The sequence below is a fragment of the Pipistrellus kuhlii genome, unplaced genomic scaffold (assembly GCF_014108245.1).
Source record: "Pipistrellus kuhlii isolate mPipKuh1 unplaced genomic scaffold, mPipKuh1.p scaffold_m20_p_3, whole genome shotgun sequence".
Taxonomy (NCBI): domain Eukaryota; kingdom Metazoa; phylum Chordata; class Mammalia; order Chiroptera; family Vespertilionidae; genus Pipistrellus; species Pipistrellus kuhlii.
In genome coordinates, this window is record NW_023425529.1 from 6,890,035 (window position 1) to 6,915,775 (window position 25,741).

Here is a 25,741-nt window from a genome sequence, read left to right on the forward strand (position 1 = left end):
ATAGTTTGAGAAGCACTAGAGAATGTATTTTATTCTGTATAAATTTTCTTCAACTATATAGCCAAAGTAGTAAAACTATCTCAGATCTCAGAATGAGAAAATAATGCAAAGTCACATAAATATACTTATCTAAGACTTAATTTATTTGTTAGGCATGGTGATGAAAACTGGTATTTGACCACCCAAATCCATTCTCTTCTGACATAGTAAGAGAACTATGGCAAGGCCCTTGACTGCCTAGCTACACCACATTCCTCAGCTGTTCTCCATGGCAATGACTGAGTTCTTGCCAATAATGTGTGTGTGGACACATTGTATGCCATTTTCAGGTTTGGGTTTTCAGGACAGTGTATACATCTCCACTTTCTTGTCCCCTTTTATAGCCCAGAACTTGGAAATGGCAGCCCAATATAGGTTAGAACAATGCTCAGATGGTAAAGTATTACTTGACAATTTGGGAAGAAACTGGGCCACTGAATAAAAAAAAATTATGGAGGTGGAGAGAGGAGGAGGTGGGTGTATTTCATACATAGTTTTGTGGAAAAATGAAAAGTACTTGCACAAGAACAGATAAACAGACCAATGGAATAGAATAGAGAACCCAGAAATCAATCCAAACCACCATGCTCAATTAATATTTGACAAAGGAAGCAAGAGTATACAATGAAGTCAAGACAGTTTTTTTCAATAAATGGTGTTGGGAAAATTGGACACATACAAAAAAAAAAAAGAAACTAGATCACCATACATAAAAATAAACTCAAAATGAATAAAAGGACTTAAACGTAAGATAGGAAACCATAAAAATTTTAGAGGAATCCACAGGCAGCAAAATCTCAGACATATGGCAAAGCAATATCTTCACTGATACTGCTCCTAGGGCAATGGAAACTAAAGAGAAAATAAATAAATGGGACTACATCAAAATAAAAAGCTTGTGCACAGCAAAAGAAACCATCAGCAAAACAACAAGAAAGCCATTGCATGGGAGAACATTTTTGCCAATGTTATCTCTGAAAAGGGTTTAATCTCTAGCATGTACAGGGAACTCATACAACTTAACAAAAGGAAGATAAACAACCCAATCAAAAAATGGGCAACAGACCTAAATAGATAGTTTTCTAAAGATGACATAAGGAAAGCTAAGCGACATATGAAAACATGCTCAAAGTCATTAATCATCCGAGAGATGCAAATCAAAACGACAATGAGGTACCATCTCACACCTGTCAGAATGGATGTCATCAACAGATCAACAAATGACAAGTACTGGTGAGAATGTGGAAAAAAAAGAACCCTTATACACTGCTGGTGGGAATGCAGACTGGTGCAGCCACTGTGCAGAACAGTATGGAGTTTCATCAAGAAACTAAAAATGAAACTCCCATTTGACCCAATGATCCCACTTCTAAACACCAATTGAAAGGATATATGCACCCCTATGTTCATATCAGCACAATTTACCATAGCTAAGATTTGGAAATAGCCTAAGTGCCCATCAGCAGATGAGTGAATAAAAAAAAAAAGACACCTGTGGTATATCTACACAATGGAATATTATGCTGCAGCAAAAAAGGAATTCTTACCATTTGCAACAGCATGGATGGAACCGGAGAGCATTAAGCTAAGCGGAATAAGCCAGTCAGAGAAAGATAAATATCACATGATCTCACTTATTTGTGGAATATAATGAACAACATAAACTAGTGAACAAAAACAGATCCAGAGCCAGAGAGACATCGATCAGACCGTTAAACCTCCAAAGGAAAGTAGGGGAGAGTGGGGGTAAGGGAAAGAGATCAACCAAAGGACTTGTATGCAGGCATATAAGCCTAACCAATGACAGACACCAGGGGGGTGAGGGCATGTGTGGGGGTATTAAATGAGATAATGGTACACATTAATAGCTAAAATACATTTTCAAGAACAAGACCTATAATTAAAGATATCAGCCAATAACATTATTTTGAAGGATGCTGTTTTTCTGATTGAAATAATAAGCCTACAGGTAGATTTGACTTCTAGTTTTCTTTCCAACATCAGTGTTTATGAAAACAATTTAATAAGCTGAGGTTTTCAAGTATTTACTATTAGTTGGTAAAATTCAGGTGAAGGTTCACAGATTAATTTAGAATAAAAATGGGCCATTAACTGAGTAATTAAGTGAAACAACAGTGAATAGCAAAAGAGAATATTGCAAAAGATAAGGACTAATGTCTGTTTTAATTTTAAGAAACAGGAAAATGCAAGAACTTTCCAATTCAAGCTGGAGAGAGGGACAGGGTATACACACAGCACAGGCACTGAATTCAATTCAGGCAGTAATCCTACAAAAACTACATGCCAAAAAAGAACTTAGGAGCCAAACAAAATGAGTATAAGTTCCAGAATCAGAATGTTAAGAGTTAGATGGGACTACAGTGACTACTTAATATTAATGAACACTAGCAGGGCAAAAGACTCTATAAAAACATGGGTTTTATGGAAGAATAAGGTTTATTAAAACATTAAAGATTCTTAGATGTACCTTGGGGGAAAAAAAGATACCTAAAACATACTCAGGACTATGGGATATTTCTTTTATTTTACAGCTATGAAAACTGACTCCCAGAGTAATTAAGTGATTTGCTTAAGGTAGCACAGAAAGCTACAATGGGAAAGGGGATTCAAATTCTTATTTGACTCTCTTCATTCTTCTGGTGTCTAATGATTTATAAGAAGTAAAGCAAAATGGATGTTCCAACATTAAAAGCAATATAATATAAAATCTAGGAATTTGGGTTAAGATAGGCCTGTGAAAGACATTATTTAAAACTGATTTTTTTCTCTTTAAATAGACTAAGTCTTAAACATGGTTCTACTAATTGAGGTTTTTGTTTGTTAGTTTGTTCTTAATGTTTCTGTTCTTCTATTCTAGTGGTATGAAATACCTACCCTTACAGTTGCCACTTTTTCTTTATTAAGAATGGACTTTGACTTTCTTTTTTTGGCCCAATATGTCTACAATGTTAGGCACATCTTGATTTATGCTCTTACTCCACTAACAGTATTCATATAGTGATGGGATAGGACCCCGATCTTAAAATAGTGCATATTCAACTGGGAGATGTGGCAGAGATCCAGGAATACTTAAAGTCACAAGACAATCCGGGTGCATCCTCTTTAACCTCTATTTTATTAAAAGATTTTTTTAAGGGTAGGAGTGGGGAAGAATTTCTACATGAAAATAAACAAATGTATTACAAATCACAATACAAAAAGTCACACAAAATTTTAAGATAAAAAATCAGGCATTTAAGGAATTTTGTAGTAAAAGCAGGATCTCTTGGATGATGCCCCCCTGGATTCTCAAGGTTATGCCTACACTGTCCTCTGATGGATGTCATTGGATATATATTCCACAGGAATCTAATTTTAGTTCTTAACTGAAGCTGAAGGTCAGCCACCTAAATCTGATAGTCTAAACTTTTGCCCTCTGTGTACTGCATATGTGAGTGTGTGAGAGTGTGTGTGCGCACACACAACAAAGAGAGGTATTAAGTTCTAAAATAAGCTTACTATAATTAACAGTTGGAACAATGTTGTCAGTCCCACAAGACAGACCTATTTTAAAAATTGTATTTTACAAAAATATTAGTTAATGACTTACTGCCAGAATTCTAAAATGTACTCTAAAGAAAAGTTAGAGAATTCTACAGGCCAAAATTGGAACTCCTTTATAAAAAGCTAAAGATGAGATTTTCTAAATGAATACTCATGCAGCTGGGTCCAGTTATATATGGCTTAATATTATTCCTTACACTTCAAGTAACTCTCACTTTTTATTTAATGGATACTGTCCTTGTGAAAAGTTTTAGGTCACTTCCTAAATGTCATCTCTGGCTTCCTTTCTTGCACACATACATATTTCAGTAATACAGTCCTCTAAGCTATGTTCTATATCAGGGGTGGGGACCTTTTCTATGCCAAGGGCCATTTAGATATTTATAACATCATTCAAGGGCCATACTAAATTATCAACTTAAAATTAGCCTACTGTATTTGGTCAAATATTTAATTAACTCACCCCTAATGTCTTGGCAGAGCCAGACCAAATGATTTTGTGGGCCTTATGTGGCCCGTGGGCTGGACATTCCCCACCCCTGTTCTATATCATGGTGATCTTGGTAAAGACTAAAAAGCCAATCCATGTGTAAGACAGAAATATATCATTTCACAGTGTTACTATAATTACTTATTACAGACAGCATCTGAGAGAACATATATTGTATGGCATTAGACATCTTATATGTTAGTTATTGGGAAACAGTACAATTGAAGTAAAGAAAGCAGGTGGATTTAAACACTAGCTTTGCCCATTATGGCTATATGATCTTGGGCATTTCTTTAAAACACTCGTGCCTCAGTTCCTTGCCTCTAAAAACAGGGGTAAGATCTAAAGCTTATAAATATTAAATCAGATGATATATTAAAAACTCTCTAGCATAGTGCTTTGGCATAGAAGAGAGGCCAATGCACATCCTATATAACAAAAGCCTAATATACAAATCGACTGAATGGCCAGTTGCTATGACATGCACTGACCATCAGGGGGAAGACACTCAATGCAGGAGCTGCCCCCAGCCCACTGGCCCCAGGCCACCCAAGGCAGGTGCCAGTGCCCCCCCAACCCGATCATCTTGCTGGTCCAGAGGCAAGATCAGGGGATGGGGTCAGTGGTGAGTGGAACCAGGCTGGCCAAGGCAGGTGCCAGCAGAGCCCCTCAATCGCCCCGCCAGTCGCCCCAAAGATTGACCCTGATTGCCTGGCAGGCCTAGGGACCCTACCCATGCACAAATTTCATGTATTAGGCCTCTAGTTATATTATAAAGATGGCCAGATGGACAAACAAATCAAGAAATATTAACAGACATACTCTACAGAGTTAGTATGGTTAGGAAGTTTTTTATTTGTATTTGCCTTCTCAAGCAAAGCCACTTGAGAAGAGAAAACACTGATGTTATGAATATAACACTGTAATTTTATATTAATTTTATGGAATACTCAGTGTCCATTTAGCTAGAATGTCCATTATTGGGCACTTGTGTACACAGCACCTATCTTATAAGACTCTATGAGGATTAAACGATATACTTATATAAAATCTGGCTCAGCATCTGACTCATTAGTGTTCAACAAACACAATTATCATTATTATGGGGACTGTAGAAGAGATGGCATGATACTTGGAGGTTTGCAGGACCTGTCTTTCTCTGGGATGAGGACAAGGCCTGGCCATACCCCTATGCACATGGCCAATACAGAAGATATGTACAAAACTCCCAGTTTAAAATTCAAGTACATGCAAATTATTCAAGAGAAATAATTTCTAACCATGTGACAAGAAGTCTACTGGGTTAAGAGCACATGACTCAATTTATTTATAATATTAGAGACTGAACATACATTTAATGAATAAGTAATTTATATGTATAGCAATTTAAACTGTGTATTGAAATACTGAAGAAATTAATTATAGGGAATTTAGCCAGAAAAAGCTTCTTGATAAATGTTGAGTGTTGGGCAATAAGTGGGGGTGGGGGGGAATAAATGACAGAGATAGCGTGGCAGAAAGGAAGCAGGAAGACAAGTCAAACAGTGGAAAAAGGCAGAGGCAGAGGGGGATATGGGCAAAGTGGGATGATCAACCACAACAGATTTAGAGCTCATATAAAGTACAAGCATTCTGATAAGTTGTGAGCTTCCCATATTGAATTCTTGTCAGAGCATGAGATACCTTAGAAAGAACCATTATGCTCTAAGATATTCTGGGTCCTGAGATCCCTGAGGAAGAACCCTGCAAAGATGATGACTGAAGGCAGAGGACCTGATTTGAATCCCACCTCTTCTACTCACTAATGTGACCTTGGGTAGGCCAGCCTCTCTGTTCTTCATTTATAAATGGGGATGTTTGGAACAATGGGAATGTCTGGTCAGCCAAGAACTCTCTCAGATCCCTAAGAGTTTTTCAGTAAAGACGTACAAGTTCTCCACTTTCCTTAGTATGTGATCAAACATTGTAAGGAAGAAAAGAGCAAACTGCTGAGAAAAAGAAACTTCACGTTTTGGTCAAAATATAATCCGAGGAACGTAAAAAAACAAACAAATAGAAGTCTTCAGCATGTCTGACTCCTGTATGTCAAGTACTATCCCGCTTAGGGGGAGAGCTGACACTAGATATCTTCACTAGCTATCCTATCCAGTCACTGACACTGCAAGTATGCTCTTCAGTTTCCTGTTAATGCTGATAATTAGTTCAACGTCAAAGCTCTCTTTATGCCACACATCAAGCATCAAATTTTGTATGCCTAAAATCAGAAAATGAATAGAATTGATTCACATGTTATACAAGTTAATTCAATTATTGATGAATGGCAGTATGGTGTAGCACATTGGATGTAGAGCCAGACTGTGTAGGCTTGAATCATGGCCTCCCACCACACTAGTTTAGGCAAGTACAGCAGCTCCTTGGATTATGTTATTTTTATTAGAATGTTGATGAGATGCCATAGAAACTTAAATATTATTTTTAATAATTAACCTATAGTAAAACTAAAAAAGAATATCAAACTTTTTACTTAAAGTCACAGACTGTGTAGGTGATGTTAAGTAGGACTTACTGTAATTTCTGTGGGCCATAGTTTCCTCATCTATAAAAATAATAGTACCTACTTTATAGCCTTGTTATGAGGATTAAATGTGTTAATATTCATAGTGATTGGAGTGATGATGGGCATGTAGTATATGTCAACTGCTAATATTTAACAACGACTGTTTTGATATAATTCACATACCATAAAGTTCAGTTAAAGTATACAAATCATTGGTTTTTAGTACATATATTCACATTTTGCAACCACCTGATTTTAGAACATTATCATCATCCCAAAAAGAAATCCAATGGCCATTAGCAGTAACTCCCCAATTCCCTTATTTAGTTCTTTAATTTCTTTCAACAAATGTTTTATAGTTCTCTACGTTATTTCCTTAGTGTTGCTCTGGGGCTTGCTTAGCATATACATCTTATCAGAATCAGCTCCAGGTTTACATTACCTTAATTCCAGTGAGATATATAAATGTTGTTACTGCTATAGGATGCTATTCCTTTCCTTTCTGTGGTATTATTGTTATATATATCTATAAACTGGTTAGAGTCCAACAATACATTATAATTATTACTTTATATAATTTTATCTTTGAAAGACTTTGGAGAAAGGAGAGCAACTATATATACTGATAGCTTTTGTTATATTATTTATCATTTCTGGTTCTCTTGTATTCTTGAGGATTCATTCGAGTTCTTATCTGGAGTCACATCCTTCATCTAATAGGTTTGGTCTCAGTTGCCTTTGTGCTATTTTTAGCAAATATAAGACATTTCTATATGTTACTGGCTCAATAAATTATATACATATTGTTTTATATAAATGCTTTTAAAATCAGTTAAGAACGGAAAAGAAATATGCACTTAAGTGGTCTTTTATAATTACATTTTACAATGACCTCTACCAGTGCTCTTTGTGTGGGTTCAAATTGCTGTTTGTATTATAGTCACTTTCAGTCTGAAAAACTTTTAGTACTTCATATAAGGTGGGTCTTTAACAAATTCAGTTTTTTTCATTTATCTGGTGCTTTTATTGTCAAAAGAGCACTCTGCTGGATATAGGTTTCTTGGTTGAGGTTTTTTTCTTTTGAACTCCTTAAATATGTTATCCCACATTTTTTATGAGAAATCAGCTGTGTATCTTACTGAGGTACTATTATAAGTGGCAAGTCATTTTTCTTTTGCTGCTTTTAGGATTTTCTCCTTGTCTTTGGGTTTCAGCATTTTTATTATGATGCATCTGTTTTTAGATTTATTTGAGTATATCCTACTCAGACATTATTGAGCTTCTTGGATGCTGTTTTCCAATAAATTGGTCAAGTTTTTTTCCAAATTATAGAGAAAGTTTACTTACAAAGTTATAGAGGTAGTAAAGTGAGCCAGCTGCACTGTGTAGGCTCAGGGAACAATTACACAAGTGAAAGGGCCCTTGGAGCTTAGGAGAAAGGCAAAGGTAACAGTCTGATGGGAAAAGGGGGGAGGAGGGAGAGAAAAGGCACTGCTGAATTCCACAGAGGGAAAACATTTCATTTTGGCAAGTTTTTAGCCATTATTTCTTCAAATATGTCTTTTCTCTGTTCTTTACCTTGTATACTCACTATTGACCTATCATCAAGTTTGCTTATTCTTTCTTCTACCAGTATGAATCTAATGCTCAGCCCTTTAAGTGAATTCTATCTCAGTTATTGTACTTTATTGCACTTTTCAATGTCAAAATTAGAGAGACAGAGAGAGAGAGAGAGAGAGAGAGACATCAATGTGAGAAATATCGATCAGTTGCCTTCCACATATGCCCAAATTGGGACCAAACCTGCAATCCAGGTATTGTTCTGACTGGGAACCGAATTGGCAATCTCTTGGTGTACAGGACGATGCTCAACCAACTAAGCCACTCTGGCCAGGTTTTTGTTTTTTAATGACTATCTTTAAAGTACTAGTGTCTAAATGAGAACTGTAATTGCATCATGTACCAAAATATTCCCTAAGTTAAAGATGCCAAATAAAATTTGAGTCAAATTTGCAAGGCTTAGAAAGCTCATTTGTTTTAGCAAAAATTAAGAGTTGAACAAGAACTTCAAATGATTAAAATAAGTGTAAAAGGCTTTCATATCCAACATCCAATTTATTTCTAAGCATGGACCCACACTATAGGATTAATGTTTCTATGTTGGCACATTTTTCATGGGGTGATCTAATATGAAAATTTATCAACTCATTTTCTGTAATTCACAGTGGTAATCCTCCATATGCACCTGTAGCTAAGAAAGTGCCAAACCAACACCATAAGCAACTTACGAATCAAAGCCTAACACAAGATCTGGAATATAGAAATTACTGAAAAAAGACTTGTGGACTACATATATCTCTGCTAATATGGCATGTCTGGCAGGAAAGTTAAAAGAAATATTTCAAATGGTAGCATGGAACTCTGTGTTCATATAAAACTCCATAAACTGATTCTATAGGTTATACTATCTCTAAATGTGGCATGTTTATGTTCCTCTAAAATAGGGGTGTCGAACTCAATCAGAGAAAGGGCCAAAATCTAAAATCCAGCCTAAATCGCGGGCCAAATGGTTTACTGAACAGTCATAAACTGTCATTGTGATGGAAACGCAGCGGAGTGCAGTGATGACAGCGCGGTGCGGGCCACATTGCAAGGCCTGGCGGGACGGATTTGGCCCGCGGGCCTTGTGTTTGACACATGTGCTCTAAAAGGAATGTGTAAGATAATGAAGAAGGCTCAATTTTAGAGAAAATAAATATTTTTAAGAAAATGTATTGGGCCGAAGCTGGTTTGGCTCAGTGGTATAGCGTCGGTCTGCGGACTGAAAGGTCCCGGGTTCGATTCCGGTCAAGGGCATGTACATTGGTTGCAGGCACATCCCCAGTAGGGGGTGTGCAAGAGGCAGCTGCTTGGTGTTTCTCTCTCATCGACGTTTCTAGCTCTCTATCTCTCTCCCTTCCTCTCTGTAAAAAAATCAATAAAAAATATATTTAAAAAAAAGAAAGAAAATGTATTGGTCTTACCCTAGCCAGTTTGGCTCAGTGGACAGGGCGTCGTCCTGAGAACTGAAAGTTCCCAGGTTCGATTACAGTCAGGGCACATGCCCAGGTTATGGCTCAATCGCCAGTGAGGGACTTGCAGGAGACAGCCGGTCAATGATTCTCTCTCATCATGATGTTTCTTTCTCTCTCCTTCTCCCTTCCTCTCTGAAATCAATAAAAATATTGTTTTTAAAAAAGCATTGGTCTTTGCTTCTGCCTCTAATCACACTATATAAAAGAATATGTAACATAATATATAACACGTTACATATAATATTATCATATTTTTATAACATTATAATCTCCTATAATAGAAAAGTTTAAATTACAGATCAGGAAAGAAAAAAATCATCCATAGTAATAATATTCAAATAGTCACCATTTAGTGAATTTTCTTGTAATCATTTATCTTTGTATAGTTTTTATTAGTCTTACATGTTGATCACACTGTATGAATACTCTTGTATTCTGCTTTTTCAGTAAACAACATTATGAGATATGCTTGAGATCCTGCTGTATAGTTAAGAGAATATCAAACTCAACACCAAAAACAATATGTGCATGTCATAAGAATTCTGGTCTCCACTCAATTTCCAAGTTCCCTTCATTCATTTAACAGGTATTTATACTGTAGGTGTCTATTCTGTGCCACATACAGTGCTGGGGGATGAACATACCAAGTAAGCAAACGCATGCTTGTCCTCAAAGAATTCTCAGCTCAGCAATTACTCTCTGCCTTCTCAGAAATTTGGCTTACCTATGTGAATTTGAAGGTAATAAAAGAAATGCTTACAATTTGGGTATTTTTAACTTTATTCTTTTGAGGAAAATTAATATACACAAAGATTTATCGTAAAAACAACTGAAGCTTTCCACATTTTGTCTAGTTATATTCTCATCTTACAGGTGAAAGAGCTAGAATTCTCTTGCTCATTTTGTGACACGTATTTTTCAACATTTATTGAAATTATGCAGTACTCTATTGGTCTTGAGATCAGTGTGTTTCAGAAACCAATAGAAGAGCTTTCATTTTGTCAAGATGTAAATTTTCTGATTATTCATGCATCCCCATCCTTCATATTTGCATGATATATTTGTTTATGTGCTAGCAGAAAATCATAGTCTACCAATTTAGATAGCAAATGTAAAGCAAATGCTCCAGAAAGCACAGGTGCTTACATCCAACTGTATAATGATCCACATGCACCTGAAACTATTTGCATATATGCACAAGCATTAGCAGTGGTAACTGACTTTATTTGGAAAAATTTAAGTACTCCTAGTTGGTAATTTCCTTGGTTATATTCTAATTTAAGTCTAGTTGCTTAAATGGTGTCTCAAGATATGAAATAAGAGATAAAACAAGGTTTTGAGCCATAATTTCAAACCTCATGAAATACACCTCAAGTGATAATGAGTGGGAGCACTGAGCAGTGATCAGAAAATCTGTTCTCTCTCTGAGGCTCCAACACTTCCTACCTTGTTTCCCCGAAAATAAGACAGTGTCTTATATTAATTTTTTCTCCCAAAGTTGCGCTAGGTCTTATTTTCAGGGGATGTCTTATCTTTCCATGCGCTAGGTCTTATTTTCGGAGGATGTCTTATTTTCAGGGAAACACGGTAGTTACGTGAGTTTTAGCAAGCTTATTAATGTGATCCTCAGTTTTCATATCAATAAAATAGGGATGTTGACATACTTCCATACTTACAGCAGTAATGCATTACTATTACAAAGCAAATCTTTGTAAACACGCAAAACACTACATGAGTGTTAGAAATTGGGTCTATAGCGATTTCCTAAAAATCTCGGTATATTTTTTATTTTTTGAAAGGCTCTGTTTCCTTACATTTACTTCTAAGTTGTCACAAAGGTTTTACATAAGAAAAGTGTTGTGTTTTTGTAATTTACCAAAAGGGATGCTGCAGTTACCAAGGAGCTACTGTATGAAGACTCCAGAGACATTTTTAAGAAAGAGAAAAAGAGAACTGGCGAGCAAAGCAAATTGAATGGTAATTTGAATTCCTCTTATTTTCAGTCTGGGTTTAATGTGGAGATTTGTCTACTATTCTCTGTCTTTTGGCATAGAGAACCTAAAAAACTGGTAGGATGTAGATCCTTTAGAGGCAGTCAACAGTTATGATTTCAAACTCATCCTAGAGCCTTAGGCATGAAACAGTCACTAATGGTTTTAACCACTGGAGACTGAAGTGTTTTTGTTTGTCAATGTTTTTCCATTAATAAAGATTACCTAGCCAGGTCCCTAATGACAGCTGTTTGTATCAGAACTCCCAGGAAGCAGAACTCTGCACTCTAAAATTAAAATAACACCAGTACAGTAGTTACCATCTCCAATGATCTAAAAGGCAGTAAACACAATACTTTAAAAATGTTATGTTTTGCTACTATAATATAGGAAATAAACATGCTTTATTAATAACTGTGTGGGAATTTTTCCCTTCAACTGAAATTTTTATGAAGTAAGGGGATCTCTATCTTAATGTATTTACTTTTATTTTTATTTTTAATCCTCATCGAGGATGTTTTTCCATTGATTTTTAGAGAGACTGGAAGGGTGTGAGGAGGGTGGAGAGAGAGAAAGAGAGAGAGAGAGAGAGAGAGAGAGAGAGAGAGAGAGAGAGAGAGAGAGAGAGAGGGAGGGAGAGAAAGAAAGAGAAAGAGAGAGAGAGAGAGAAAGAAAGAGAAAGAGAGAGAGAGAGAGAGAGAGAGAGAGAGAGAGAGAGAGAGATCAATGTGTGAGAGACACATCAACTGGTTGCCTCCTGTATTTGCCCTGACTCGGGCTGGGATTGAGCCTGCAATCAAGGTACATGCCCTTGATCGGGAATCGAACCCAATACCCTTAAGTCCATGGGACAACACTCCAACCACTGAGCAAAACCAGCTAGGGCTTATTTACTTTGGCCAGTAAAAGCACTACCCAAAATTCTAGCACCAGATTCCCAAGGAACCATAAATCTAGATGTATTATGGATTCTCCCAACTAAGTTAATTGAATAGCACTTGTCTTCCTAATCTGAATACCTATTATGAGTTTGTCTTGTTAACAACATGCTTCTTTTCTTTCACTTCACCCTCTCTCTGATTACTACATAATGGTCTGTCTCTAACCCTTCCCACCCCCCATCATTTCATAACATTCCATTATATAGATGTATACCCTCATTTCTTCAAATATTCCCTAATTGCTGGACACTTGATTGTTTCCAATCTTTTACTACTAGGTATAATGCTTCATTGAATAACTTAGTTTACTTGAGTTCAACCTATCTACAAAACAGATTTCTAAAAGTGGCACTGTCTGGTCAAAGGGCAAACTGCATCTGTAATTTTGGTAGATACTGCCAGTTTCTGTTCCACAGGAATTATGCCATTTTATATTCCCACCAAATGTGCAAGTACTTGTTTCCTGAAGACTATCTGTAAAAATACACACGCCTGGATTCCACCCCTCAAATTCTGACTCAGTAGATAGAGGGTCAGACCTGAACAGGCCTATCATCAAAAAGCTCCCCAAATAACACATACCTGGTTGAGAACCCCAGTTCTAAAAGGTATTCTCATCTTATTTACACTCTTCAGATCCATAAGAAAATCAAGTTCAATCTTTAACTTCCAAAGTTTATATTCCATATCACTAGTTCAATACTAGTTTTTGAATGCCTATGATATGCTGGACAATCTAGGTGTCAAAAACATAAAGATAAATAATAGCTGTCATCAGGGTCTAATAATGATACATATTTGAGATAATGTATAAGCATAGTGTTAGAGATTTACATAGTATTTTACTGAAATACTGAAAAGGGATACTTCACCTTAACAGGAATGCCAGAGGAGGCTTTCTGAGGGATGTGCCCTGGAGTTCCAAGGGATTAACCAGATAGAAAATAACATAAGCAAAGGTAGAAAATGTAACTGGAAATATTTCATATTGTCAGAGCACAAAATATAAGGGAGAGAAGGAAGCTGCAAAAGTAGGCAGAGGTCAGGTCACTAAGCATCTGGGATGTCATGTTTAGAAGCTTGAACTTTTACAGGCAAAAAAAAGTCACTCAAGAGTTTTAAAGGCTGGGAGTAACACGATCAGATTGTTGTTCTAGATTTATGGACAATGGGCTGGAAGGGCACATAACTGGAAAAAGAAAAAGCAGGAAACTGGTGCAGTAATCCAGATGAAAGCTGGAATTAGGGCAGGGGTTAAAGGAGAGAATGGACTAAAGAAATCATAAGAGGTAAAATGAGCGGGACATAGACATTATATTTTGGAAGTGGAAGTGAATAGAAGTTTGATTTCAAGGTTTTATCAAACCATGACCAAGAAAGCAAGAGATTTAAGCTATTTTTCCAGTAGCAGTGATAGGGTTGCACTGATTCAGTCATGCTCTCTTATCTGGTCTTCGCATGTATGAGACCAAGGATAGATGTACGCAGACCAGCAAAACACACAGAATGATGCATCATGCTCTCATCAACTAAGTAAAGTAAGTATAAGCAACCCAACAGGGAAACACATTACGTGGTCATATCTCTGATGCACCTTCTCTTATAATTCCTCTATTGGTGAGTCTCTTGATTCCACTTTCATCTATGCCCCTGAAGTGATTTAAACAATTGCTGCAACATAAATGTCAATCAGGAAACAATATGTGGCTAAGGGGCAGCAGTATGAATAGCTGTTTTCCCAAAGCTAAACTCAAAACCAAACTTTACAATATTAGCAAAACATTTTGGGCAGCCTGCTGTCCTGCCATTAAACGAACCCTTCCTATTGCTCTTATTTATCCAAGTATAATGGTCCTGTGGGGATGGAGCAAGATAACGTTGCATATACTAAACCTGGCACTTGCTTTCTTCTCAGAGTTCCTAAAAAAAAAAGATTGGAGGGAAACTGGAAACTAAATAACGATCAGATGAAAACAAGTCCTCTGTTTAGAAAGTCCATGAATGAAACATACACACACGCACATGCACAGTAACACTAAGGCTTACCTTTCTTTTATCTTCATCTGTTGGTTCAAATTTGAAAGTAGCCCTATGCTGAGGGAGGGAAAAAAAGGAAAATAATGTCATTTAAATAGAAAGAGTTTTAATTTTTGCTATGTTTAAAAATATATATTGTCTCTGAAAAATTTTGCCTTCCCCATATATTTCACTTTTCTTATTAAAGTAAGAGAGCTAGGCATGTAAGCAAATAATCTTCAGAAGTATAAAAAGACGACAGCAGAAATATATACCAAGGAGCACAGAGTGCCAAGCCGCTAACGCTGCCCAGGGAAATCTGGAATGCTCTGCCTGCAGGATAGAGGATTGGAACTGGACCTTGGGGTATGAATAGAAGTTTGCCAGGAGGAAATGGAAAGCATTGCAGGAATAGAAACAAAGGCTCAGATGTGTGAAACAGGATGATATATTTGTGAAATAGCAGCTCTATCAGGGTGAAAGCACAAATGTTAGGGGTTGGGAGAAGTAAAGAAAGATGAGAACGGAAAAGTAGATTGGATAGAGATTTGAAAGGTCCTTCCAATGTTGTTGAGCAGTTTGTACTATCTTTATCATATGTAATAAGTAATCATCGGATAATTATATATAGGGAAGAGACTAGTCAGACAAATATTCTGTAAGAATGAGGGTTTAATATTATGGCTCCATCACTTACTAGTTAGTTCAGTAAGAAACAAATTCTCCATAACTGAATTTCTCATGTGAAAAGAGGGGGTACCTAGTTCACAGAGCTGCTGTGAGGGTTAAAACAGCTATGGCATATAACTCACCATCTCAATGACTGACACATACTAAACAGTAAACAGGGTTATAATGATGGTGATGCCAATGATATTGAGGGGGAAATAACCGAAAGAGAATAGTGTGTCATGACTCCTAAAATGACTGGCGGGAACACTGTCTTTTCCACTCTGTAGCTAACATAGATGATGGAGTAAGCTGACTTATCTACTGTCACAGAAAGAGTGATGGTACCCAAAAACTAGAGCACAAAATTCCTCATTCTCCGCTCAAGTTTTAGTCAGAAGAACCAAGTGCTTTTATGAATCCTAAGCTTTGCTTTAAAAAAGTCTCCAGTGAACATTTCTCTGCCTTTCCTTTGTATTCCCTCACTGGCCATACAAACAAACATTTACTGGCAACCCACCAGGAGTTAAGTACACTGAGTACTGAAGGTATCATCATTACAGAGGGGTTCTAAATTGACAGCTTTGTAGAAGAATAAATTTTTGATATTAAATTTATGAGATGGAGAAGAAATGTCGACAGAGCAGAAGTTCTGAATATAAGAAATGGTCAGAGGAAGGACTTAGAGAAGTAAAGGAGATTGCTTCTTATATGGTATGCAAACCACACCATAAATTAAAATGAATTATGTCAGGTGGCAGAGGCTGGATTTTAAAATTTACACCTAAACTGTAAGAAAGGTAGCAGGCATCTAGCAGAAGACTCTTAAAAAAGAAAAAAAATGTGAACAGTAGAGCATGCTGGAATAGTTTGGGCAGTAGCTAACAGACCAGATCAAAGGAGAGCAAGACTGAAGACACAAAGCTCTCTGGGAAATGGTCATCAATAATCCAAGCATGATATTGCTGGCAGCAGTGTAAACTGACACAAACTTTAAAAGAGAAACTGATTTGGCAACACATATTGGAAACCCTAAAAATATTCATTCCCTTTGACCCAGAACTTCTACTCCCAAGAACCTACCCTAATGAAATCACCCAGAATGAGAGAAAAATTATATATGTAAACATATTCACTGCAGTGTTATTATTATAGAAGAAAAGAGACAACCTTGAATATCTAATAACATGAGATTAACTAAACTGTTATGCATCCACCTGATGGAATATTATATTGCAATTTAAAAAAGATAGCTAAAGAGCTCTGAAACAATATGGCAAATAATGTAATATGTTATTAAGTAAAAAACTATCAAATTATAGTTCTGTGTCTATGATAAATATATGGATGCATTTGAACAATGCAAATATAGAAGCGACTGTACAGGGGTGGTGGAATTTCTGGTAATTTTTTTTTTGGTCTATTATTTTTATAATTAAAAGGGACATTTTAAAAATAAAAGATGAGCCCTGGCTGGTGTTGCTCAGTTGGTAGGAGCATCCTCCCATACACCAAAAAAATGTAGATTTGATTCCCGGTTGGGGCACATACCTAGATTGCAGGTTTTGATCCCCAGTCAGGGCACACACCTAGGTTAAGGGTTCAATCCCCAGTCGGGGACATGTACAGGAGGCCTCTCTATCTCTACCCCTCTACCTCTCCTCTTCCCCCTCCCCCCCTGTCTCCCCCTTCGCCTCTCTCTTAAAAAAACAAAAAGAGGGGGGAAATCAGTAAGTATAGGATAAAATCAATAAGGTGAGAATTAAAAATAAAATATCAAGGAATGAACAAGAAGAAAAGGAAGAAAGAAAGAACTTGAAAATCTGGAGGCAATAACTTAGGAATTTATAGACACGAGTTTTAGTAAAAACCAACATTAGATAAAAGATAAAAAGGCACCAGACATCAGGCTAAGCTTGTAAACTGAAGCTTAGTAAATATCCAATACAAATGAAAATAAGTTCTACTTACAAACCAAGAAAGCTTATTCTTTGCCATTATATGTGAATTCCATAAATTATCTGAAATAAATGTACCTAGTTGCCAATATAATGGTTCTTGTAAATATTTTTCAGCATTTATGGAAAGGAAATTTTTAAAAAAAGAAATCTTTTGGGGAAAAAAAAACCCATTAAGTTATAAAAATATATTTTTAACAGTTTCTACGTAGATTTATTTTTAAGGTAGTAATTTAGAATGGTACCAAGGACTAATTTTTCTGTTGCTTTTTAAATACACGGCCGAACCTGTATTAAAGAAGAAAAGCTTTCAAGAACCCTGTCTAAATAACAAGAGGGTTTAATTTAATTAGAAGGTATATTGTGGTATGTGAGGCAATAAAATTGAATTTTGAATGTGCCAATCTATTCAGAAACGCAGCCTTCTAAGCTTTTTTGGATCCAAAGATATTTAAGGCTGAGTTCTTTTATCCAACTTAGATCATCCCTACCCTACTCAGTACCTCTACCCTTTATTCTCCCCCCTTTGTACAGCTGAAAGGAAGAAGGGGAACTACATTTCTGGCTATAAATGCCTTTCTAGAACTGCTAGCCACCTCACCTTTATACACATAATTTCCAGACAAGCAGGAGCAACAAGTCAAACATAAACTAAAGAGTAAAACTATTGTTCAATTTAGAGATCTAGTAAGGCACAACAGCTCAGTGACATGCCGGACTCATTACCAAGTTACTAACTCTACCAGTCAGGATTTCCTTCTTTTATGCATAGCACCTTGCACATAGCAGGTCTTCAATAAGTGGCCACTATTGTCATCACTGCATGGCCTATGATGTGCCCAAATACTGAACTATTGATGGTAAGGGAACTACAGCTATTTCATAGATTTCTAAAGACACACTTCAACGGTACCAATAAAAGGGAATTACTCTAACTGGGGTAGGGTGTGTGTGGTGCTGTGTTTCATAAATAGAGCTTACTTCTAGAACTAAATGCCAGTAACTTCAATTATACAACCCATCTGGAAATAAGAATAAGGTATAACAAAGGAACAGCCCACTAAAATGCTCCTCTGTAAAAATCTGTGGAATGAACTGAGTCAGAACTTAACCTCAAGGTGGAAAGCAACTCCTCTTACATGGTACAGGATATTTATATGCCCTATTCAAATGTGGAGGCTGTATTTCTAGAACTGTCCCAATATTAGGTCCCCATTAATCAGGTCTTCTAGCACATAAACTAAGACCTCACTGCTGTCAGCGTGGTTTTCCTCTCTTGAGGACTACTCTTGGAGACCTACCTGCCTGAATCTTACATAACTTTTACCTTTCATTTGTCTATAACTATGCCATACTTCGAAGGTAGAATCAATCATGTTGGAGCTCTCTATGGGGTAACATTTGCCAAGTATCTTCTATGGCCAGCAGACCATCTCTCTGGTTGTCATTACTGTTGATGGCTCTACGCTTCAGTTCCTTCACCTCCTGAGTGGGTTGGGTTGGGTGCAATTATCTTTGAGACTCCTTCTAGTCTAAATATCCTGTGATTCCAGAACTATGATCCTACTGTGTACTTTGGGGTCCTGGGCCACTATTTTTGTTGATAATCATAACGATGGCAACCAATTTCTCTATTAAGTCGTTATCAGAATAGGCCCTGAAAGAGGAGAACAAGATTGAACAGCTTCGACTAGCACAATACGTATTTCCCATAATAACTCATTCTGTAACTGGAGTGGAGGTGATGAGGGTGCAACAGTCGCACTGGCACTGGAAAACCCTTCCTTTCTATGCTCAAAAACACAAAATAGACATGGAAAAGCCAACATGGCCTTGCAAAAAGAGCAGTGGAAATGGAATATGAAGACTAGTCTGCCACTTCTAGCCATGTGCCTCAAGGGCCATTTGAGTATTTATAACATTAAATGAATGCCTTACAAATTTATAACATCACTTGGGGGCCATACAAAATTATTAACTTAAAAATTAGCCTGCTAATTTGGTCCAACACTTAATTAACTCACCCCTACTGTCTTGGCACGGCCAGACCAATTGATTTTGAGGACCTTATATGGCCTGCGAGCTGGATAACCCACCCCTACTATAGATAGTCACTTTGTCATTCTGAACCTCAATTTCCTATTCTCCCAAAAGGGAATACTTCCATCTCCCTCCTAAGTTTTATATATATTTTGATATTTTACAAAGAGGAAGGGAGAGGGATAGAGAGCAAGAAACATCGATGAGAGAGAAACATCAATCAGCTGCCTCCTGCACACTCCCCACCAGGAATGTGTCCGCAACCAAGGTACATGCCCTTGGCCGGAATTGAACCTGGGACCTTTCAGTTCACAGGCCGACGCTCTATCCACTGAGCCAAACCGGTTCCGGCTCCCTCCTAAGTTTTAATGTAAGAAGATTATATGTGATGACATGTGAAAGTGCTTAGGATAACAGGCACTCAATAAATGTTAACAGATGAATTGAGAAGAATGGAAAAAGAACCACCACCCTTCCTATATTTTTAATACTTTTTTTAATACTTTCCTATACTGAGTCAATCTGCATTATGTCCTTGAGAAACAGACAAGTACCATGTTTTGTTTTGTTTTCTGGGATAAATAGATCTTCCCTCTCCCCATGATAACCAGGATCAGTGAAAAAAGCAAGAAGGCGTGGAAATTAGAGTCACTGTAACACAGTAGATTTCGAGCCAGCCAGGTAACTGTTGCTCTAAATATGGTGCACAGTATTTTGCTACCCATCAGAAAATGCAAGGGTCAAGGAAAAAGAAAAAGATTGGAGTATACTCCCCAATTTTTCTTGTCAACTAGGTCAACTCAGTGGCACATATTTAATTTCTATCTTTTTTTTGGTAAAAAACAAACAAAAAAACCCCACAACTAACAGTTATGGGTTCTTAAGAGACAGGCACTATTTTATGTGCTTTACACAAATAACTCATTTAAGCCTGACAACATGTAGGCACTGTTATTATCCCTGTTTGGCAGAAGAATAAACTGAGGCAAGGAAAGTTAAGTAACTTGCCCGAGGGCATAAGGATGGACAATTGAGAATCAAGAGTTCAGGCAGACAGTATGGCTCAAGACCCTGTGGTTGGGTCACAGGACTTCTTGAGTACCTAGATTACTGGAACTTATCACCCTCAGTGAATGCCTCCAGGGCATCGTGCTCAGTGTTTGGCATTATACTTCCTTTAAGTTAAGCCTCGGAATAACTCAGGTGGTTTTTTTCCTGTTTTACAGATAAGGACAAAGACTCAGATCCTTACTCATAGTCGTGAAGCTAATAATGGCAGATGTGAAACAAGCTTTATCTGACTCCAAATTCCACCTTCTGTCAACTGTATTTGATTGCCTCCTTTTGAGGACTGGCTTTATTAGAGAAAGAAGGTAACATAAAGAACATTGCCCAGCCCTACACGGATTGGCTCAGTGGATAGTGTCGGCCTGTGGACTGAAGGGTCCCAGGTTCAATTCCGGTTAAGGGCACATCCCCAGTAGGAGGTGTGCAGAAGGCAGCTGATTGATGTTTCTCTCCCATCGATGTTTCTAACTCTCTATCCCTTTCCTTTCCTCTCTGTAAAAATTAATAAATAATATATATATATTTTTAAAAAGAACATTGCCCAAACAATGAACTACATTCTCTATATATCATTCATTTCCCTTCTTGGTTAGACTCCTCAACCCTCAAAACCACCTCTTATTCTAACCATTTTTTAAATCAAAAATTTCAGGTAGGGAAAATGAAGCACACGGTATCCAGCTACCTTTTCAGTTTCAGATTCCATATTCTATCCAGCTGGTCAATTTAATTTCATCTCCCCATTCTTATTGCCGGATCACAGCAATCATACTTCCCCTTCCTATTCATTTGCCTCAATGTCTTTCTCCTTGAGGGGCAAAGTCCCACTGCCAACGTGAAATTCAGCTATTTTCTCTGCACTCTGGCCCTACTATAATCAGCATTAAACCTGAGAACTCTTTTCTGAAGCTAATTGACTCAGTATGAATCAAGTCAGAGCATTTTCAGGGGTGACCCAAAAAGTTCAAGCCTCCCAAACACTTCAGTAATATCCCCTTAAAAAAAAATACATATTTGGCAGACACCGGTTTGACTCAGTGGATCAGCCTGTGGGCTGAAAGGTCCCAGGTTCGATCCCGGTCAAAGGCATGCACCTTGGTTGCAGGCACATCCCCGGTAGAGGGTGTGCAGGAGGCAGCTGGTGGATGTTTCTCTCTCATCGATGTGTCTAGCTCTCTATCTTTCTCCCTTCCTCTCTGTAAAAAAATCAATAAAATATTTTTTAAAAAATACATAATTGGCCTTGGCCAGGTGGCTCAGTTGACTGGAGCGTCGTTCCATAAACCAAAAAAGGTTGATGTTCGATTCCAGGCCAGGGCACATACCTAAGTTGTGGATTCGATCCCTGGGTCAGGGTGTGTACTTGAGGCAACCAATGTTTCTCGCTCTCTCAAAAACAAAAATAAAAATAAAAAAACACATATTTAACATTACTACTTTAAAGACATCCCCAGTGTGAAAAGGAGCTGGAGATGTCCAGAACTTAAGTTGATAGCACTGATCAGGAGTGGGAACCAACTTGGATGAGATCAAGGAGAGGGAGAGATAAGTTGGAGGGAGCAAATCTGGAGTTCTCCTTAGTTTGGACATGAAGGGGAGAAAGAATATTAAAAGTGTGGGAAGATCCAGTTTGAAGGTTTTCCTTCTCCCTTCCTACGGGAGAGTTTTTCTTTATTGCTAGATATGTGTCATACATACAGTAAGTGCTAAGGAAATACAAACTGACTCAACACAATGGCAAGGCTTCTGTTGTTATTTCTTTTGAAAATCACTTTGCAGTGCTTCAAATATTTTTTTGGAGAGCAGTTACAAATCAGGTAAAATCAATATAATCTCCACAATATGTCCATCTATGCATTAAATTAATTCCTCCTACATTAGGTAAATAGGCAACAGTGAAGTGTATCCAAGAGTGAAGGAGCTAAGAAGAGAAATGAATCCATGCATCATCTTCAAGGAATCAGGATAGTCCTGTAGAAAACAGTAGTCAGACTATCTAAATTCAAATCTCTGCCCCACCTCTCAATGGCTGGGGCAACTTTATCCTAAATGTTATCATTTGTGGAATGGGAATACCACCATTCTCCTCAAAGTGCTGCTGGGAAGATCACTCGGGAATGAAGGTGTATTATTTTTGGATCTCCGCCCAAGGCAGAAATGGCATACTGGCAGCCCAATAATAATACAAAGTGTATGAAAGTGCAGTGGTGGGCACCACAGCAAACACAGAAGAGGAAATTATGAATGGACGCAAATAAAAGGAAGAAACATGTTCTATCTAGGGTGTGACTTGGCGTTGGGTGTGTTTTCACAGAGGGAGTAGTCAGTCATTTCTTACACAGTAGTCTTCTTAATGGAAGAATAACGGTGTGGTATGCTACCTTTTGAAGTGAGCACGTAAAATTCCTGGAAGGATATGCAACGGAAAGCTAACGGTTTTACGAGAGAGATTCAGAGACATGGCTGGGATTTATAACAAGATACCTCTTTTTTACCCCAGAGTTGTACAGTGGAAAGAACAATGAATGGTTTGAAGACCAAGGCTGGAACCCCAGCTCACCACCATGACCTTGGACAAGTTACTTAACCAATCAAGAATCTCAGTTGCAAAACGCAGATAAAAACCTCACAGGACTGATTTCAAGATTAAATGAGATAAGGGATGGGAAAACTGTTAATGCGATACCAATAACAGGTATTATTAGGAGTTAAGATTTCTACCTTCACTTACAACATAGTACGCCCATGACCTTGGCATGATTTCAGTGCTTTGCGTCTCGGTTTTCCCATCTATAAAATGGGGAGGATAATACCATCTTCCCTATAAACACTCTGAGAATCAAGTTAGACCACATACGAGAGACATCACACCTTGAAAACGGTACCGTGCTACACAGGTACATAAAGAACTAACCATCGTGGCTGATAACGTCCTATGCATGTCAAGGTCCATGTTTAAGCAAATATTTTTATGCTACACATGTGAAGAAGCCTCGCGTGCATGTATGCATCCAGGAGTGGGGCGCAGGGCAAGGACGCACATCCACGGATTCCGAGGGTGTGACTTGCGCGCTCGGGAGGGCTGGCTGCTGGGCCGGAATCAGAGGAGTGGGCGCCAGAGTGGGGGCGGGGGGGTGCAGGATGCACGGATGGGAAAGGCTGGGGGAGCACAAAATACGCATGTCCAAGCCGGAAACATTGTTGGGGGGAGAGCAATGCGCATCCCCGGAATGAGGGGGTGGGGAGGGATGCGCGTGCAAGCCCGGAGGGAGGGCGGCCGGAGTGCCTCGCCGCGAGCCTGGGGCCAGGGCTCTTTACCTTCTCGCTGTAATCCCTCAGGACCCGCTCGATAGCCCCCGCCTCGCCGGCCCGGACGATGTACAGGGCGCGCTCCTCATCCATGGCCGCAGGTGCGGGGGAGCCGCGGCCGCTCAGCGCGCCCGAGCCGCTGCCTCCAGGTAAACGCCTCGCGCCCCCGCTCGCTCGCTCGCTCGCTCGCTCCTTCCCAGCTTCCTTCCTTCCCTCCTTCCCTCCCTCCCTCCTGCCTCCAACCCGCCAGCCTCCGCCCGGGCAGGCCCGACGTCACCGCCCCTCAACTTTCACCCCGCGACGTCACCGGTCCCCCAGCAACCAGCGTCCCCGCGGCCGCCCCTGACCAGGCCCCGGGCTCGACCGAGGCCTGCCGAGCGGCCTGAGAGGGGTCAGGCCCGCGGTCCTGCCGGCTCCTCCGCCTCTCCCTCCCTCGAAGAAGCCAGCCTTTTAAGTGGGCTTTCTCGGACAGTACTGTTCCCACCTGACCCTCCTCTATGAATCATTCTTCTCAGCTGACGAGAACGACCCGGCTCTTCCCCGCCCCTTCTAAGAGGCAGCCGCTAAGTGGACTACAACTCCCTGCGTGCAATGGGGTCGTCCCACGATCCCGTCTAATAGACTGGAGTGCCGAATGGCATGCCGGGATGAGTAGTTATCCAAGCGGGAAAGACTTCCCTCCTAAGGCATGCTGGGAACTGTGGTCCTGCCAAGGCCGGAAACGAGAGTCCCCCGGGCCCCGGAGGCCAGCGGCCAAGAAACCGTTAGGGGGTGGGTCTGAGCGTGGGCCCGGCCTCCTTTTTGTTCCTTACGGAGCTGGCCGTGCTGCCAGAGCCCTGGCTGGTTGAACTGGTTGCCATTCGCGGAAGCCGGCACCCTTTGGTTGGAACTGTGAAGCGCCGGTTTAATTCCCACTTTTCTCGCTTAGCGGTTTCGGTCTCTGTCAGATTCTTTCCTTCCTCCCTTGTTTGCGGTCTTGTTAATGTCTTCAGCTACAGTGATGTGGGAAATTGCAGGTAGTTATCTAGATAAAAGGGGGCCAGCGATTTTTTTTTTTTAGTGCCGTTTTTGAAATGTCATTCTTTAATCTTTCAATTACAGTTGATATACAATATTATATTAGTTTCAGGTGTACACCCCAGTGGTTAGACATTACATAACTTACTAAGTGATCATCCCCATATATCTCTTACCCATCTGACACCATACATAGTTATTAGGATGTTACTGACTATATTCCGTGTGCGGGACTTTGGGTCCCCATGGTTATTCTGTAACAACCAATTTGTACTGCTTCATCCCGTCACCTGTTATCCATCCTCCCAGCCCCCTCCCATCTGGCAGCCGCCAACATATTCTCAGAACCTATGAGTCTGTTTCTGCTCTGTTTGTTTGTTTGGAGTCAATTGTTTTGTTTTGTTTTTCATTTTTTTATTAAGATATTACATGTGTACATATCTTACCATTGCTGGAGTCAATTGTTGATAGATACGTATTGATTGCCATGTTGTTGGTCATATTTTTTCTTCTTCTTAGGGAGGACCCTGGAACATTTAATGTAATCCTGGTTTGGTGGTGGTGAACTCCTTTAGCTTTGTCTTGTCTGGGAAGCTATATGTAGGCCCACCTTTGCTAAGCATTTACTGCGTGCAGGCACCTGTCACTTCAGCTGTGGTGCCACAGTCAATTTGCCACAGATCCAGTCGGCAAATATTTGCGAACCGATGCTGTGCGGGGCACTGTTCCATACGGTCCAGCGCTGTGTGGTGTGGCGACGGTGAGCCCCAAGTGAGTGCCTGCCCTGACGGAGCTTCAGTTCTGGTGCTTACCCTATGAGGGGGAGGGGTGGAGTGTCCTGTTCTCATGTTCAGATGAGGAAACTGAGTCTCGGAGGAGCTAATAGAGTCATCTACCAAGATTGCAGAATTTGGAAACTGAAGCTGTTCTTTTTGTTCTCCCAAGCTATTTGTTAGAGAGTGGGTGACGTTTCCAAGTAATTTCCAGTTTTCCGTTCCAAGCAGCCTT

General features: G+C 39.1%; 1 protein-coding gene across 8 annotated transcripts in view; it reads right to left on the minus strand.

Annotated features, from left to right (window-relative positions):
* Nucleotides 1-24,252, minus strand: part of RIC8B (RIC8 guanine nucleotide exchange factor B) — a 98,608-nt gene extending 74,356 nt beyond the window's left edge. For 7 of the 8 annotated variants that reach the window (XR_004991352.2, XR_004991348.2, XR_004991346.2 and 4 more), the window contains exons 1-2: nucleotides 23,726-24,194; nucleotides 14,703-14,750 (exon numbers count right to left, since the gene is read on the minus strand). Coding sequence is in view for 2 of the 8 variants with exons in the window: in XM_036457733.2 (XP_036313626.1) it covers nucleotides 14,703-14,750; nucleotides 23,726-23,809 (132 nt within the window). In the remaining 6 variants the exon portion in view is untranslated. The other variant, XM_045587555.1, reaches the window with a different exon arrangement.
* Nucleotides 24,253-25,741: the final 1,489 nt, after the last annotated feature.